This window comes from Saccopteryx leptura, chromosome 1 (assembly GCF_036850995.1).
Source record: "Saccopteryx leptura isolate mSacLep1 chromosome 1, mSacLep1_pri_phased_curated, whole genome shotgun sequence".
Lineage (NCBI taxonomy): Eukaryota > Metazoa > Chordata > Mammalia > Chiroptera > Emballonuridae > Saccopteryx > Saccopteryx leptura.
In genome coordinates this window covers 41,344,536-41,363,411 of record NC_089503.1, presented here as the reverse complement: position 1 = coordinate 41,363,411, position 18,876 = coordinate 41,344,536, and the positions used below count along the sequence as shown (strand labels likewise).

General features: G+C 40.1%; 1 protein-coding gene across 4 annotated transcripts in view; it reads right to left on the bottom strand.

The window, feature by feature from the left end:
- The window catches only part of UEVLD (UEV and lactate/malate dehyrogenase domains), a 48,203-nt gene that overhangs the window by 11,023 nt on the left and 18,304 nt on the right, over positions 1 to 18,876 (bottom strand). For 3 of the 4 annotated variants that reach the window (XM_066364688.1, XM_066364681.1, XM_066364698.1), the window contains 5 exons: positions 18,439 to 18,574; positions 15,896 to 16,014; positions 11,514 to 11,616; positions 1,936 to 2,106; positions 343 to 516 (listed from right to left, as the gene is read on the bottom strand). In XM_066364688.1, the coding sequence (XP_066220785.1) occupies positions 343 to 516; positions 1,936 to 2,106; positions 11,514 to 11,616; positions 15,896 to 16,014; positions 18,439 to 18,574 (703 nt within the window). Of the gene's footprint in view, positions 1 to 342; positions 517 to 1,935; positions 2,107 to 11,513; positions 11,617 to 15,895; positions 16,015 to 18,438; positions 18,575 to 18,876 lie in introns of those variants that run through there. The other variant, XR_010748949.1, reaches the window with a different exon arrangement.

Genomic DNA, 18,876 nt, shown 5'->3' with positions numbered 1-18,876 from the left:
AAATTTTTGAAAGTTACCTCTAACCCAGACATAACAGCTGTTAATATTTGTACTCAAAGCAGATAGGAAGTTTTAACTTTTAAGAAAATATCAATAGTTTTGAGGAAACACAAAACCTGACTAAGGAGTCTTGCCTAAGTGTAAATTAACAGAGAAGTAAATGTAATTAGAAGAGCATGTTTGAGGAGTCTATTCATAGCACACAGCATGTTACACAGAAGGCACTCACATGTGGAACAAAAACCAACTGAGCTCCACAATTATTGAGTCCCCAGATATAGCTGAATGTCATGGCCACTAGTGATTTAGGTTATCATACATTACTAAAACTTTATTTCTTACCTTTGTCTTCTCCCTGCTCACCAATAACCCATACTTGTTTTCCTGAAGTCTGTGCCTTCAAAACATTTGTAATAATATACTGTAATCTCTGTGAATCCAGATTGCATCCAATTCCAATCACTCGATTTGCAGGAAATGCACTCAGTTTCCATGTCACATAGGTCATGATTTCCACTAAATATTGCACGTAAGGTGAAAATGTAAAGATTAAAAAATATATACTTCTAGCCTAGTCCACAAACGAATATTTGTTATTTTAATAAGTACATTAGAACTTGTATATACTCTTCATAGGTCCTAAATGCATGGAAGGCAGAATGTATTTCTAATGTATATTAAAAATATGAATCAGTTTTCAGCATGATTTAACATAACTTTGTTGTTAAATATAAATTGTTAAAAGTGGAAAATAATTTCCTAGAATAGTGAAACAAGAGAGATGAAAACTTGGTACAGAAAACTAGAAAATGATTTTTTTCATTGTCAAGTTCTCTCTTTTTTTTTTTTTTTTTGTATTTTTCCGAAGCTGGAAACAGGGAGAGACAGTCAGACAGATTCCCGCATGTGCCCGACCGGGATCCACCCGGCACGCCCACCAGGGGCGACGCTCTGCCCACCAGGGGGCGATGCTCTGCCCCTCCGGGACGTCGCTCTGCCGCGACCAGACCACTCTAGCGCCTGGGGCAGAGGCCAAGGAGCCATCCCCAGCGCCCGGGCCATCTTTGCTCCAATGGAGCCTTGGCTGCGGGAGGGGAAGAGAGAGACAGAGAGGAAGGAGGGGTAGGGGGTGGAGAATCAAGTGGGCGCTTCTCCTATGTGCCCTGGCCGGGAATCGAACCTGGGTCCCCCGCATGCCAGGCCGACGCTCTACCGCTGAGCCAACCGGCCAGGGCCTCAAGTTCTCTTTTATATCTATTTATCTTGAGCTGAATCTCTATCTTTAAATTAAAATATTGATTCATATCCACCACTATGCAGTAAAAGATTATGAACAAAACACAACTACTTTCTTCGTACATGCCAAAAGGATGCTGTGAATTAAAGAGATCCGTGTCCCTCTCAACCAATAACTATGGGAAAACAAGTGAAATGCATACCACATTCCTATATTGGGAACATTAAAAAAACCTGTGTACTAATGAGTCCAGTACCACACCAAATTCTTTGAAAATACTTCTTTTTGAGGTAAAACAGTTTCAAACAATTTAAAATACAAAATGTTAAAAATGTACTCTGGCATGCTCACTAACATTTTATGACACTTCAGAATTAACAAAAGATCTTTCATATAAGCCACTGCATTTTTCTCTTGGGAGTCTAACATGTTCTCACTGAGGAAAGCATGGCTAACAACCTGGAACACAATAATAGTAGTATCACATCAAAAATTACAATTTGTAACCTTCTAGTTAATGCCAGTCATAAGAAGTCACTCTATGACAGGAAATGGAAATATGGTAGTGTTCATTATAAGAGCAACTTAGCTGAATAGTCTAGTCAGCTCTTTATAACCTAGTTTTATGACTCTTATCAGTAATGGCAATTCTACTGATGCACTGAACCATTAACTTCATTTAAAATAAAACCTTTTACCTGGTTGAGATGCAACGAGCAGGACACTGTGTTGACTATGATGTGCCAGAGCTGGGACAAGGGCTTTGAACATATCCACATTTCTCTGTACTACATCAAGGTAGGACTGAGAACTACCCAAAGAGTTAACTGTGAAGATGACCACCTTGGAATGAGCAGAGGCAGACAAATCTAATGAATAAAAAGAAACAATCTGAGCTCAAGATATAGGTTTTAATCAAGTTTGTGTTTGTATTAGAAGGTTTATCTTTTCTTCAAGTAGAGAGCTTTCAGGCCCACATGTCCCCTAGATCAATCTTATCTCCATAGGAAGGATGCAAAGTGCTGAAGTTTGCCACCAGAAAGAGGATTAAGAGCAAGAGTGTATCCCAAGGGGGGGGGGGGGGAGAGCAATAAAGATTAAACCAACAAGGCCCTGGCCAGGTAGCTCAGCTGGATAGAGCCTCATCCTGTTACACAAAGGTTGCAGGTTTGATCCCAGGTCAGGGCACATCCAAAAATCAACCAATGAATATATAGATAAGTGGAACAATAAATTGATGTTTTTCTCTATGTTTCTCTCCTCCTCCTTCCTCTCTTTCTAAAATCAATCAATTTTTTTTTTTTAAACGAAGAGGCAGTCAGACTCCTGCATGCGCCCGACCGGGATCCACCCGGCATGCCCACCAGGGGGCGATGCTCTGCCCATCTGGGGCATCGCTCTGTCACAACCAGAGCCATTCTAGCGCCCGAGGCAGAGGCCACAGAGCCATCCTCAGTGCCCGGGCCAACTTTGCTCCAATGGAGCCTTGGCTATGGGAGGGGAAGAGAGAGACAGAGAGGAAGGAGAGGGGGAGGGGTGGAGAAGTAGATGGGTGCTTCTCCTGTGTGCCCTGGCTGGGAATCGAACCCGGGACTCCTGCACACCAGGCCGACGCTCTATCACTGAGCCAACCGGCCAGGGCCCTAAAATCAATCAATTTTTAAAAATTAAAAATAAACCAAATAAATTACAGGATCCAGAACCCACGAACAAGAAATTAGTTTTTATGTAATTCACAATTTTATTAGGGAAAATAAATAATATGCTACAGGCAAAATAAACTTATAATAAATTATATCATTCATTTTTAAACTTGGAGCTTAGGCCTGACCAGGCGGTGGCGCAGTGGATAGAGTGTTGGACCGGGATGCAGAGGACCCAGGGTCGAGACCCCAAGGTCGCCAACTTGAGCGCGGGCTCATCTGGTTTGAGCAAAAGCCCACCAGCTTGAACCCAAGGTCACTGGCTCCAGCAAGGGGTTACTCGGTCTGCTGAAGGCCCGCGGTCAAGGCACATATGAGAAAGCAATCAATGAACAACTAAGGTGTTGCAATGCACAATGAAAAACTAATAATTGATGCTTCTCATCTCTCTCCGTTCCTGTCTGTCCCTGTCTATCCCTCTCTCTGACTCACTCTGTCTCTGTAAAAAATAAATAAATAAAAATTAAAAAAAAAAAAACAACTTGGAGCTTGGGAGTCCTAGAGTTCCTTGAAAGTGACTCAGGTCATCTGGGAGGACAGGTAAAAAGAGGGTGAGTAGGCACAGCTCCAGGCCATTAAATTTAACTTCTCCAAGAAGAGCATTCTGCTTGGATATGTTTTATTTATTGTAGATTCTACTCCAAAGAGGAGGAAAAATGGTTTGAAAATCTTTAAATCAAGATAAAATATCTTATCTCATTTTTCACTGACTTTTTTTTATATTGAAGCCCAGTGTCCTTGGTTTTAGGTTCTTCTTTTGGTGCAGAAGCAACTGCTATTACTTAGAAAATGCTGGCCCTGGCCGGTTGGCTCAGTGGTAGAGCATTGGCTTGGTGTGCAGGAGTTCCGGGTTCGATTCCCAGCCAGGGCACACTGGAGAGGCGCCCATCTGCTTCTCCACCCCTCCCCCTCTCCTTCCTCTCTGTCTCTCTCTTCCCCTCCCACAGCCGAGGCTCCATTGGAGCAAAGATGGCCCGGACGCTGGGGATGGCTCTGTGGCCTCTGCCTCAGGTGCTAGAATGACTCTGGTTGCAACAGAGCAATGCCCCAGATGGGCAGAACATCGCCCCCTGGTGGGCATGCTGGGAGGATCCCAGTCAGGCGAATGCGGGAGTCTGTCTGACTGCCTCCCCGTTTCCAGCTTCGGAAAAAAGAAAAAAAAGAAAAACAAACAAACAAATAAATAAATAAAAGAAAATGCTGTTCCCTGGAGCAGATAATGAAAGTATGCTCAAATATACATATGCTGTTTTACAACATTACTCCATTACATCATGTGTTTATAGTAAATACATACCAAAACAGTGGCCAGACATTACCAACATCAGAAACAACAGGAATATAATAAAGCAACTAGAATAGCATCATTCAATCAATCTTTGTAAATGAACACTAACAGCCCAGGGAGACAATAAGTAGGTACCAGGTTTTATAGTCTTAATTAATCTTGTAAGGCCATCTTTCTAAACAAGTTTCAGAAGGAAACACTTGTACAATGTGTCCACTGGGAAATGCACTACCCAATTTTAGTTCATAATCTAACACAATTGAGGGGATGATAGCTCCAAAAACTGACTCATAGATTTTAATTACGGTTCTTCATGAGTCCTCTTAAGAAACTCCTGTGTTCTAGTGTTCGGAATAGATAACTGGTGATGAGTCAAGTCCTCGAGAATTGGAAGACAGTAGAACTGAAGCGGTATAGTTAAGATTTCCACACCACTTTTATGTGCCAGGCATTGTTCTAAGAGCTTTCCATACGCTTACTGATTTAATCTAACTCACAACACACTATGGGGTTAATATCATCCCCATTTGACAAATGACGAATCTGAGGCACAGAAGAATAAAGTAACTTGTTCAAAGTGATAAAACTAGTAAGTAGCAGAGCCAGAATCTGAAGCCCAGGCAGTCTGGTTTCAGAGTGCTGTTGAGCATTGTGCTATATTTATAAACTTAGTCTTACACCCTGATAAAAATGAGGAAAGTGACACCTGGAAAGATTAGGCGGCTTGTCCATGTTATTAAACATCAGTGATCGGTTCAACTTATGACCCTGCAATTTGGCCCAATCTACCCTGCCAGGATCATTCCCCAACCCCCACTAGCTTTCTCTACTTTGAATCATTAAAATGCCTTCACTCTCAAGGTTGATTTATGAGTAAATAGAGTAGAAGCTGTCTAATATTTCAAAAGTAGAAGAAAGGCTTTGTGGTCTATATCATTTCCTATCAAGCTCCCAAATTCTTTAATCTCTCCATAGGCTTGGGCAGCAGGCCAGGCAGCTTTTAAAAAGCATCTCAGATGATTTTGACACAAGTTATAAATCCATTTACTTCATTTTAAAAATCATTGGCTATTGAGAAAATTTCACTTTGTTCCAAATGTCAACATCAACTTATTTTTAAATTTACAACCATTGAATATCTTTTTCTTCATGCACACACATGCACATACCTGTACACAACATCTATGCTTGTATATGCAGAGACTATTTCTGGAGTAAATCATAAGAAACTGGTAACAAACATATGTTTGAAACCTCAGCTCAGCAACTTACTGTGTGACCTAAGCCACAGTTTCTCTTTACAAAATAAAGAGATGTAATGAAGTGTGAATATATGTCAAGTGTCTAGCATATGTAATTGATTACCCAAAATAATGGCAGCTATAATCATTAAAGGATAAGAGACAAGCATAACAGTGTCTGAAGCCAGAAAATGACATGATCAAAATAACATCACAGGAGAATTATTCCATTAGCTATGTTTAATATAAAATAAAAGTAATCAAGAGAAAGGAAACAGGAACCCTCATATATTTTTGGTGAGAGTATAAGTAGGTACAACTTAATAACACAAATTTAAAAACACATACCTTTTGACCCAGTAATTCTACTCTATCCCACTACTTAGAGAAGTATACAAAGATTTTACAGTATTCTCTGAAGCATTATTTGTAACCACAAAGGTACAAAAAACAATAGGTGACAGACATCCATATGAAGCTGTTCAAACAAATAGAGCTATTTAGATCTATATGTGCTATTAATGATAGATAATCTTCAAAAGTCATCAATATTACTTAAACACAGAATTGCCCTACGACCCAGCAATTCTACTTCTGGGTATAAAACTAAGAGAACTGAAAACAAGTATTCAATCAGAAACTTGTATTTGACTATTCATAGCAACACTATTCACAACAGTTAAAACATGCAATCCAAATGTCCATCAACTGATAAATGAATAAATAAAATGTGGTATATCTATACCACAGAATATTATTCAGCCATAGAAAGTAATGATGTACTGATACATGCTACAATGTGAATGAACCTTGAAAACATTATGGGTAAGTGAAAGAAGCCACACACATATCACCACCAATACTGTATGGTGATGATACTGCATGCCTATGTCTCTGTCTCTCATTAGGCTCTGTTCTACCTTCAGAGTTTGCATTCATCTTGAGTCTCAAATGGGGCCCTCTTGAGAAGCAGTCAGATGCAATGATAGCCAAGGTAGCCTGCTTTGTTTCAGAATAAAAAGAAGGGGAAAATAATTCCACATTTCTTGGAGTGGACTCATGAAAACAGTCAAATTTCATGGAAAGAAGAGATAAGTCTGTCTTGGTGCCATTTAGCTACACAGACCACTATGGGAGAGTCTCTGGTTGGAAATCCCCCATCATCAAGAGTGACAGAGCCTGACCAGGTGGTGGCGCAGTGGATAGAGTGTCGGACTGGGATGCGCAAGACCCAGGTTCGAGACCTCGAGGTCGCCAGCTTGAGCACGGGCTCATCTGGCTTGAGCAAAAAGCTCACCAGCTTGTACCCAAGGTCGCTGGCTTGAGCAAGGGGTTACTTGGTCTTCTGTAGCCCCATGGTCAAGGCACATATGAGAAAGCAATCAATGAATGTTGCAACAAAAAACTAATGATTGATGCTTCTCATCTCTCTCCGTTCCTGTCTGTCTGTCCCTATCTATCCCTCTCTCTGACTCTCTCTCTGTCTCTGTAAAAAAAAAAAAAAAAAAAAAAAGAGTGATGGACTAACTCCTACAACCTTCTGAGTAATAAGAAGAGGAGAAGGAAAAGGGCGGTAGGAGATTTGTGATATGGAGGCCTTATGGAGGAATATCTCCATCTCTAAGTGATTTTTCCTGCTGTTTCAGTTACTATAGATCTGGTCACTGGAATAATGAATCCTGTCGGATTTAGTGCTTTTACAAATTGAGACCATATGAAAGATTTCTGAAGATGGGGTGTTTCAGAAACCTTGGCATCTCTTCTTTTAGAATTTGTCTGACCTGTGGTGGTGCAGTGGATAAAGTGTCGACCTGGAAATGCTGAGGTCGCCGGTTTGAAACCCTGGGCTTGCCTGGTCAAGGCACATATGGGAGTTGATGCTTCCAGCTCCTCCCCCCTTCTCTCTCTCTGTCTTTCCTCTCTCTCTCTCTCTGTCTCTCCCTCTCCTCTGTAAGATGAATAAATTAAAAAAAAATTAAAAAAAAAAAGCCTGACCAGGCGATGGTGCAGTGGATAGAGCGTCGGACTGGGATGCAGAGGACCCAGGTTCGAGACCCTGAGGTCACCAGCTTGAGCGTGGGCTCATCTGGTTTGAGCAAAAATCCCACCAGCTTGAACCCAAGGTCGCTGGCTCCAGCAAGGGGTTACTCGGTCTGCTGAAGGCCTACGGTCAAGGCACGTATAAGAAGGCAATCAATGAACAACTAAGGTGTTGCAACGCGCAATGAAAAACTGATGATTGATGCTTCTCGTCTCTCTCCATTCCTGTCTGTCTGTCCCTGTCTATCCCTCTCTCTGGCTCACTCTCTGTCTCTGTAAAAAATAAATAAATAAATAAATAAATAGAATTCACAGGCCCTGGCCAGTTGGCTCAGTGGTAGAGAACTGGCCTAAAGGGTGTGGAAGCCCTGAGTTCAATTCCCAGTCAGGGCACACAGGAGAAGTGACCATCTGCTTCTACATCTCTTCCTTTCTTCTCTCTCTCTTTCTTTCTCTCTCTCTCTTTTCCCCACCTGCAGCCATGGTTCCAACAGTTTGAGCAAGTTGTCCCCAGGCACTGAGGATGGCTCCATGGCCTCACCGCAGGCACTGAGATGGCTCAGTTGCCGAGCAATGGAGAAGCAGCTCCATTGCAGAGCATTGCCTAGTAGGGAGCTTGTTGGGTGGATCCTGGTCAGGGCACATGCAGGAGTCTGTCTCTTTGCCTCCTTGCCTCTCAATATATATAAAAATTCACAAGCAAGGTTTTTAAAAATAAAGGGGATGATGATAGGATGGGATAAAGCTGAAAGGAAGGGGGGAGGATGCTATGGGGAGGGGGCAAGGGAGATGTTGAGGGAAATATGGGGGAGGGGGGCAAGGGAGATGTTGAGGGGAATATGGGGGAGGGGGATGCATTGGGGGCAACACTAGAATCTATGCAAATACAATAAATTAAAATCAATAAAGAAAAGAGATTAGCCATTAGCAAGAGATTAATAAAAAATGGTGAAAAATCAGAAAATTATAGCTCCCTGACAAATGATACCTATTGATGAAAATAATATTTAAAAATATAAAAGATAAAAAAATTTATTTTTCAATTAAGTTGATGTACAATGTTATATTAGTTTCAGGTGTACAACCCAGTGATTAGACATTTATATAAGTTACAAAGTGATCACCATGATATATCTAGTACCCATTTGGCACCATACATAGTTATTACAATATTACTGACTATATTCCCTATGCTGTACTTTACTACCAATTTGTGCTTCTTAATCCTTTCACCTTTTTCACCCAGCTCCCCAACCCTTTTCCTCTCTGGAAACTGTCAAAATGTTCTCTGTATCTATAAGTCTGTTGTTCATTTGTTTACTTTGTTCTTTAGATTCCACATATAAGTGAAATATGGTATTTGTCTTTCTCTGACTTATTTCACTTAGCATAATATCCCTAGGTCCATACAAGCTGTTGCAAATGGCAAGATTTCCTTCTCACAAGCAAGTTTGTTGTTGCTAAATTTCTGTTATGGAGCCACAAAGCTACTGAAATCACTTATTTATCCAGTTGGACTACTTTTTTTTTTAAGCTGGGTGTGGGGTGGGGGAAAGAGATGATGTTCAAATGGCCTTGAGCTCAAGCCAGTGACCTTGGGCTTCAGCCAGTGACCATGGGATCATGTTGATGGTACCATGCTGAATCCAGCAACCCCATGCTCAAGCTGGATGAACTCGCACTCAAGCCGGAGACCTCAAGATTACAAACCTGGGGCCTCAGCATCCCAGGTCAATGCTCTATCCACTGCCCACCAGCAGTCAGGCAAAGTTGGACTACTTATAAGCAAAAAAAAAAATGTCACCATGGTAAATTTTAGGTTACATAGTTTTTAGCACAATTTTTTTAAAAATTTGAAAAAGGGGATAAAAATACTAAGTGCAAAAAGCAAGTGCAGAACAGGTTTCCTAAATCTGACTCCTGATACAACTACTCTTAACAGTTTCTTAGTATTTCTCCAGATTTAGTCTATGCGTATATAAGCATAATTGTGTGTTTATACACCAGGTTGGCAAAAGTAGGTCTACAGTTGTTCATATGGAAAAATACAGTATTAATAAATAACAATACAAGAATAAGTTGTTTCACATAAAACTGTAAACATATGTATAGTTTATTTGCATGCTCATATATACATGTATATTATCCCTCCTCCAAATATTTTGGTAGTTATTAAAAAATATCCAAATGGAGCAACATACAACTCTAAGATGATCAGTCAGTTGCAATCATCAATGCCTGTTATAATTGGACATTACTAAAAATTTCCAAATTAGTTAAATTTCCCAAAATTATTAATGTACTTCTCCATATCACAGAATATATTTATGAAATGTTAGCTAATATATTTTAAGTTATTTCATGTCCTAGTAATTAAGTATTACCCTAAATGTGCAACCAAAATTAACAAGGGCAACACGAAACTTGCCCCAAGATAGTGTGCACTCATTCAACATTCCCTATGTGTGGCAAGCACTGTTACCTATATTTCTACTCCAAGGATTCTATTCTTTCAATTATCTGAAACAACAGTTATTGATGGTTAATGAGACACACAGGAAGAAACAATTTCATCATGCCCTAAATGGCCTCATAATCTCTAGAGTCCATGTATTAAACAGTCCCCTAAAGTGATGTGGAAGAGTTAAGAGGTCCCTTAAGAACAAGAGAATATCTGGCTCCCCCAGGGATCCCCTATATGAGGCTTATGAAAGGATCATTAAAGTAACTAACTATCAGACTGTTTCTAGAGAAAGAAAATGAACTTGTCTCCTATAGGAAGCTAGAGACTAGCTAGAACAATTATACCCAATTTTTTATAACACAGAGGTATCACTTCAATTTTTCTGACCCACTGTTATTCTTAATATATTTAGGCTTGTGAAACTATTATGTCTCTATATTTTATTTGGAAAAAATGATCAAAGAATACAGAAGACCTAAGCAAGGAAAGGCAAAAGAAAGCCAAACAACTACAACAAGTTACAAACTGACTTTCTAGGATCCATGTACTAAACAGTCCCTTAAAGTGATTTGAAGGACACAAAGAATAAAGAGACGAAGGATAAATCCTTCTGACCAATCTGCATATTATTTGCTTATCTGACTCTCAATATAATCAGTTTCCATCTCTGTATGACTCTGGGTAAGTCACTTACTTGAATCTTAGTTTCCAAACATGTAAATTTAGGGATTCAGTCACTAGGTAATCTTTAAGGTACAGTATTAAAATTCTAGTACCCTCCGCAGAACAGAGGATTTTTAGGGCAGCGAAACAACTCTCTATGATACAGTAATGGTGGATACATGTCATTACATCCATAGAATGTACAATGCCAAGCGTAAATCCTAATGTAACTACAGACTCTGAATGATAGTAATGTTTCCAAGTAAGTTCATCAATTATACCACCAGGTAGAGGATTTGACCAAGGGGGAGGCTATGCATTCAGGGGATATATATGGAAAACTTGTGTATGTTCTGCTCAATACTTCCCTGAACCTAAAACTGTTCTAAAAAATAAAGTTTGTTAAACAATTCTAGGACTTAAATAGAAGAACAAATAGGCACATATATTTTTTTTTTTTTTTATTTCTCTGAAGCTGGAAACAGGGAGAGACAGTCAGACAGACTCCCGCATGCGCCCGACCGGGATCCACCCGGCACGCCCACCATGGGGCGACGCTCTGCCCACCAGGGGGCGATGCTCTGCCCATCCTGGGCTTCTCCATGTTGCGACCAGAGCCACTCTAGCGCCTGAGGCAGAGGCCACAGAGCCATCCCCAGCGCCTGGGCCATTTTTGCTCCAATGGAGCCTTGGCTGCGGGAGGGGAAGAGAGAGACAGAGAGGAAGGTGCGGCGGAGGAGTGGAGAAGCAAATGAGCGCTTCTCCTGTGTGCCCTGGCCGGGAATCGAACCCGGGTCCTCCGCACGCTAGGCCGACGCTCTACCGCTGAGCCAACCGGCCAGGGCTAGGCACATATTTTTAAGGAGACAAACCAGACCTTTGCTGATCTCCACATTAGGCAGCTTGAAAATATCAAGGTCCATCATCCCTCCTTTGGTCCCTTCTGAGAGGTCTAAGAGGACAAGTCTATCTGCAATGCCCTGTATAGTAAAATAAGAAAAAGAACAGCATTACACTGGACACATCCAGTTACTCAATTTAAATTTACTCAGAAGTGAGGGGCCCTCAGTTGGGTAGAGCCCCGTTCCCAAATGCCAAGGTTGCAGGTTCAATACCAGCTCACATACAAGAATCAACCAGTAAATGCATATACAAGTGTAACAACAAATCAATGTTTCTCTCTAAAAAATAAAAATTCAATAAAATGAAATTTTTAAAAAAAGAGTGAGGGTTAAGGGAGAGTACACAGGTCTAATGTGCTGTCTTATGAAGCAAAAGTAACCCAGTAATAATAAAAGGGACATGCAAGCAAGAAATCATTATGAACTTGAATAATATGATCCTTTAGGCCTGGCCAAAAACTGGGATCTAACAGGGCTTAAATCAGAAATCACAGATTGCAAGCTTCTCTTCATGGGTGAGTAATAAAGATGATTTGGTGCACTCAATATGTTTGCTATTGTTCTTTTTTAAGCGAGCGAGAGAGAGACAGACAGGAAGAGAGAGGGAAACAGGAAGGCAGGGGAAGAGAGAGTGAGAAGCATCAACTCATAGTTGTGTCACTGTAGTTGATCGTTGATTACTTCTCATATGTGCCTTGACTGGGAGGCTCCATCCAAGCCAGTGACCCCTTGCTCAAGCCAGTGACATTGGGCTCAAGTCAGCAACCTTTGGCATTATGCCAATGACTATGGGATCATATCAATGATCCCATGCTCATGCTGGCAATCCTGTGCTCAAGCTGGAGAGCCTGCGCTCAAGCTGACGACCTTAGGATTTTGAATCTGGGACCTCAATGTCCCAGATTGACACTCTATCTACTGCACCACCACTGGTTAGACTGATTGCTATTGTTCTTGAATTTATCTTTTCATTCTGATGTTATCATTTACATTCTGAAAGAATTTAGAGTGATGATTTTTTTGGGTCTGTTTTAGCAGAAATCTACCAGACTATTGGGAAGAAAGTTTAGAAGAAAACAACCCAGCTAATAATATACTACTTATCAGCTATGTAAGCTGGGCAAGTCACAGAAGTTGGCCTTACTCATGGGTTGTGAGGATTAATTATGTGACACAGGGCTGGCAGAGAGCACTCCTCTCAAAATTGTATCTACCACAGCTTTTTAATCCACTCGTCCACTGACAGACACTTGGGCTGTCCACATCTTCACTATTGTGAACAATACTGCCATAAACATGGGGGTGCATTTCTTTTTTTCAGTCAGTGATGTGGTGTTCTTGGGATATATTCCTAAAAGTGGGATGGCTGGGTCAAATGGCAGATCTATTTTTAATTTTTTGAGGAATCTCCATACTGTTTTCCACAGTGGCTGCACCAGTCTGCATTCCCACCAGCAGTGCAGGAGGGTTCCCCTTTCTCCACATCCTCACTAGCACCTATCGTGTGTTGTTTTGTTAATGAGCGCCATTCTGAGTGGTGTGAGGTGGTATCTCATTGTGGTTTTAATTTGCATTTCTATAATGATTAGTAATGTGGTACATATATACAATGGAATACTATGGGGCCATGAAAGAAGGAAATATTAAGTTTTGCAACAACATGGATGTACCTGGAAACTATTATGTTAAGTAAAATAAGCCAGGCAGAGAAAGAAAAATATCATATGACCTCACTCATTTGAGGAACCCGCGGAACAATGAGAACTGAGGAATGGAATTGAGACAGAGGAGGGATCAAAGGGAACAGGGGAAAACAGGACAGAGGGAAAGGGGATGATAGGATAGGATAAACCTGAAGGGAAGGGGGGAGGGCGCTGTAGGGAGGGGGGCAAGGGAGATGTTGAAGGGAATAAGGGGGAGGGGGATGCATTCAGGGCAACCCTAGAATCTATGTAAACACAATTGATTAAATAATAAAAAATAAATTGTATCTACCAATTTCATTATTATTAACCACTTGTAAGAGAAATGCAAAGAAAACTGAGTTACTATTCTTTATTTATTAGATATACAAAGACCTAACTAACAAGAACAGGTATTTTCATACACTGTGGGTATGAGAATAAGTTGATATAACTGACATGGAAGATAATTTGACAATTTCTATCAGAATTTAAAAACACAATAACTCATTTAATCCATCAATTTCATTTTTTATAAATTATCCTACAAGTTCATTAGTACATGTAGGATAATAGTACAATATGTATAAGGATATTCAAAAGACTAGAGGAAAAATTTGAGATCTTGCTCTCAGCATATGTTGTCAGCTTGGCTAAAATAAATTCATAAAAACAAAACAAAGCTGAATGACCTAAATGTCTATCAAAAACAACAACAATAATAATGAAGCAGTGTAACATTCTGGTTTACAGTAGAGCTTCTCAAGCTTTAAGGAATCACATTTACTAGATCAGTGAAGCATACAGTTCACCAGGGATTTTGTTAAAATGCAGATGTGCTTCTGTAGCTCTGGAGTGTGGCCTGAGAGTATGCATTTCTAATAAGATCTCAGGTGATGTCTATGCTGCAGGTCTGAAGGCCACATATTGAGTAAGGATCTAGAAAATAGGTTCTATAAATTGCCTAGCTTCAAATCCTTACTCCATTTATCAACAGTGTGACTTTGGGCAAGTTGGGTAACCGCCCTATGGCCTGGCTTCTTCATTTGCAAAATGACAGTAATGATGGGCCCAGCACGCTTCTGCTGCGCAACTCTGTTAGCGGCCGCAAAATGACAGTAATGATGGATCTAAGCCATAAGGTTGCTGGGAAAACAAGTCAAGTGTGTAAATGAGAGCCTGGCACAAAGCATTTAGTAAAGGTTAGTTACTGCTGCGACCACTACGGCTACACACTACTATCACTATAATGGCTACTACTATACTATCTGAATATGGTTGCACTATTTGAATATTGTACCTTGTATCATAATTTTTAGGTTTAAAAATAAAAATAAAAAAAATTTCCATTTAGACAGCTCATAGACAAAGAAATATTGACAGACTCTTCTAATGGCTAAAGAAACATGACTTTAAAGGGCCTTCCTATACTGTACTTAACAAAAACAAAGAAAACTGATAAAACTCAGTACTGTTAAGGACATCAAAAATCTGACTGATGTGCACATTTTTATTAGCAGCAGAAATTAGTTCTGCCTTTCTGAAGAGCAATCCTGTAATATGTAATAAGTACCATAGAAACCATCCATGCCCTGTGACTCACTAGTCCTATTTTTGAGATTATGTACACCTAAAAAATATTTTTGGATGAGAAAATAAGCAACCTATAACGCACTATTTACAGAAGCATTGTATTTAGTAACAAAAGAACTGGAAAAAAATTCCATTTCCAACTAAGAGAACAGTATTTTCAAATGGAAGGTAGGAAATGAAACTATAATATGTCAAAAGTTAGCATATAGTGTTCTGAGCAGCTGGCTTTAAAATGTTCTAGCTTCCCGGATACTATAATATGTCAAAGATTAGCATATAGTGTTCTGAGCAGCTGGCTTTAAAATGTTCTAGCTCCCTGGATACAATTTATTTATTTGCTAAAGTAGAACCTACATCCAAGATATATATGAGTCTTAAATGAAAAAAATTAGATATAACAAAAGGAAAACATTTAGATGGCAAACAATCAAATTTTAATGGAATAGAAAACCAAATGCCAACTACCAAATAAATATCTAAAGGAATGGCTCTTCTATTCTGGGCTATTGCCATCAAATGACATAGACATGCCGTTATCATAATACTGGGCCCTGGAGGGTCTTTTGAATGGCTCGGGAAGGGCAGAAAATAATTCATATAGAAAAGATCTAGTAAAAAGGACTTCTGAAAAATAAACAAATCTCAAACTATCAACTCAGGGCCTACGATCCTAAAAGAAAGTAATTACATGAAAAAAGGCAATCTTAAAAAAATTATAATTTTAGAAAGAGCTAAAATTAAGTTATTAAATAAGAGTTTCATTAAAGCAGCATGACTCAGAACACAAAAGACTTTGTGACTAAATCTGATGAATGTCAAGTTGAGGTTTCCTTTGAATTAGGTTGATGAGTCCATTATCCAAACCACTTTTTCAAAGCCTATTCCATATCTATTAATTAAGAGGGAACATCACTAATGAGATCTTTTAGCTATTTTTTGTCTACTATCTAAAAATATTTTAAGGCAAAATGAGGTTTTCCCAAATGACAAAATTAAGCCATCATTTCTTGTTATGTTAAACATAAACTACATAAAAGTGTAGCAATATGATATATGTGTTTATAACCACTATGCTTACATACCTTTGCTGAAATTGCTAATGTGCAGGCAACTCCCAGTTCTCCACCTCCAACCACGGTAATTTTCTTTATTGTTTTAGTCTCATGATTTGCCCAGTTCTTTGAATTTATATCTGAGACACCTAGAAAGAAAAATGAATGATCATGACAATTTAAAAATAATATCAAAAAGCCCTGGCCAGCCACAGTCACAGAGCTCCAGGGAAAAGCAACCTGGTCTCAACTCTCCAGGCAGAGGAGAACAGAAGCTCCATATCCACGCATGCTGCAAATGGCTTTTTCCAGTCTACCTGAATCATTACCAGCTAGAAGCAGCGGTCATTGGGACTTGGACATGAGCTGCAAAGTATAGAATGGTGACAACAATTCCAGTGCCATGCGGACTTTTCCTGTGGGGAACTTTCCTGGACTCCTGCTCCCTGTGACAGCTCCTAACAGATTGAACTGTGGTTGCATTTTTCAGGGATTTGGCATGGGAATGGGGCCAACTTGGACTTGGTGAACATGTTAAGGACACTACTCTTTTATGGATTCTTGCTGTATGGGCCAAGAGTTTGCTTAAAGGCTTTTAATCACTGTAAAAAAAAATAGAGGACTGGATGAAGAAGATGGGGCACATATACACCATGGTATACTATTCACCTAGGAGAAATGATGACATCGGATCACTTACAGCGGAATGGTGGAGTCTTGGTAGCATTGTGTGGGGTGAAGTAGGTGAATCAGAAAAAAACAGGAACTGCAGGATTCCATACATTGGTGGGACATAGGGGCGAGGCTAAGAGGCATGGACAGGAGTGTGGTGGTTATGGGGGGGTGGGGGGAGGGAAGGAGGGAGAGGGGGAGGGGGAGGGGTACGGAGAGAACTGGATGGAGGGTGGCGGAGGATGATCTCTCTTCAGGTGATGGGTGTGCAACAGAACTAAATGACAGGATGACCTGGAAATGTTTTCTTTGAATGTATGTACCTGATTTATTGATGTCACCCCATTAAAATAAAAATTTATTTATTAAAAAAAAAAAAAAAAGCCCTGGCCAGTTGGCTCAGTGGTAGAGCGTCGGCCTGGCGTGCAAGGGGTCCTGGTTTTGATTCCCGGCCAGGGCACACAGGAGAAGTGCCCATCTGCTTCTCCACCCCTCCCCCTCTCCTTCCTCTCTGTCTCTCTCTTCCCCTCCCGCAGCGAGGCTCCATTGGAGCAAAGATGGCCCGGGCACTGGGGATGGCTCCTTGGCCTCTGCCCCAGGCGCTAGAGTGGCTCTGGTCGCAACAGAGCGCCGCCCCGGAGGGGCAAAGCATCGCCCCCTGGTGGGCAGAGCGTTGCCCCCTGGTGGGCGTGCCGGGTGGATCCCGGTCGGGCGCATGCGGGAGTCTGTCTGACTGTCTCTCCCCGTTTCCAGCTTCGGAAAAATACAAAAAAAAAAAAATGGCTTAGTCTTAAAAGCCTTAGGCTGCCTGACCTGTGGTGGCATAGTGGATAAAGCGTCGACCTGGAAATGCTGAGGTCGCCAGTTCGAAACCCTAGGCTTGCCTGGTCAAGGCACATATGGGAGTTGATGCTTCCAGCTCCTCCCCACCTTCTCTCTCTGTCTGTCTCTCCTCTCTCTCTCCCTTTCTCAAAAAAAAAATAATAATAATAATTAAAAAAATAATAATAATCTCAAAAATAATTTTCAGCATCTTTAAAAAATATATATACCAAGCTTCTAACTTGGACTGAAAACATGGTGCTAGTCCATAATGGCATTCAAAAATACTTGCTGAGCAAATGAAATGCTAGAAAAACAGGAATCTCATATTAAATATTTCACTAAATAAAGGCCACTCTTTTAAAAATGCATATCTTTCCAAAGATTTTTTAAAATATCACATAAGGCTAAAATATAGGATTTCCATAATTCTGAAAAACATTCTGATTCTTACTGCTCTGGTCTAAAATGCAAAAAATATTAACACCTTACAAAATTTGCAAGCATGTGTATGTTATTTTAAACTCAGTGAGAAACACTGAGAACCACAGATTTTCTGAACCAATATATTGAAATGAGGCAAAAAGCCACATAAACATATAATGAAAAAGGTTTGGAATCATTAATACTGGGGTTGGCAAAAGTCAGTGTACAGTTGTGAGTATGTGAAACATAGTTTATTCTTGTATTATTTATGTTTTAATTATTGTATTATTTATATTATTTGTTTTCTTTCTATCATTGTTCCTGTGTGTGCTGGTAACTTAATCACTTTTGCCCACCCCTTATATATCAAGTGGTTTTGAACAAAACACAAATTGCTTTATCTGTTAGTATAAGAGTAATCTTTTACATTTTAAAAAATCATACTCTTTGGAAAAAAAGAAAAAGAAACCATGCTCTTTGGAACTGTATGGTAGGTAACACCCCATGATAGACATACAGGAATTTTTTATTCAACACAGATATGTGTCTACTGTGTGTATATATAGATGCATGTTTTTATTTATAAAAAATAAATTAGCAGAGAGTAAAGGCCAGCAGTAAGGAATTACTTTCTGATTAACAAAAATACAAACCTTCAGTGATTTTTGCAATATAGGCTAGTAAGTCCACCTGCCGTGCCTCGTCAGATGATGACAGAGAATACAGGGGGAGTTCCTCTTGAAACTTGGCAATCATTTCTTTAATTAATCCTACAATGACAGATTTAGGCTGCCAAATACACACAAAGGGAAAAGTTATGCAAAAATTTTGCTGAGGAATACTACCTTGTTAACCACATTGTTATAATGAACCAAAACAAAGTATTGTATTATGTTCTCTTTTTTTTTTAGAGAGACAGAGAGAGAGAGTCAGAGAGAGGGATAGACAGGGACAGACAGACAGGAATGGAGAGATGAGAAGCATCAATCATTAGTTTTTCGTTATGCATTGTGACACCTTGACCACGGGCCTTCAGCAGACTGAGTAATACTTTGCTCGAGCCAGCGACCTTGGGTCCAAGCTGGTGAGCT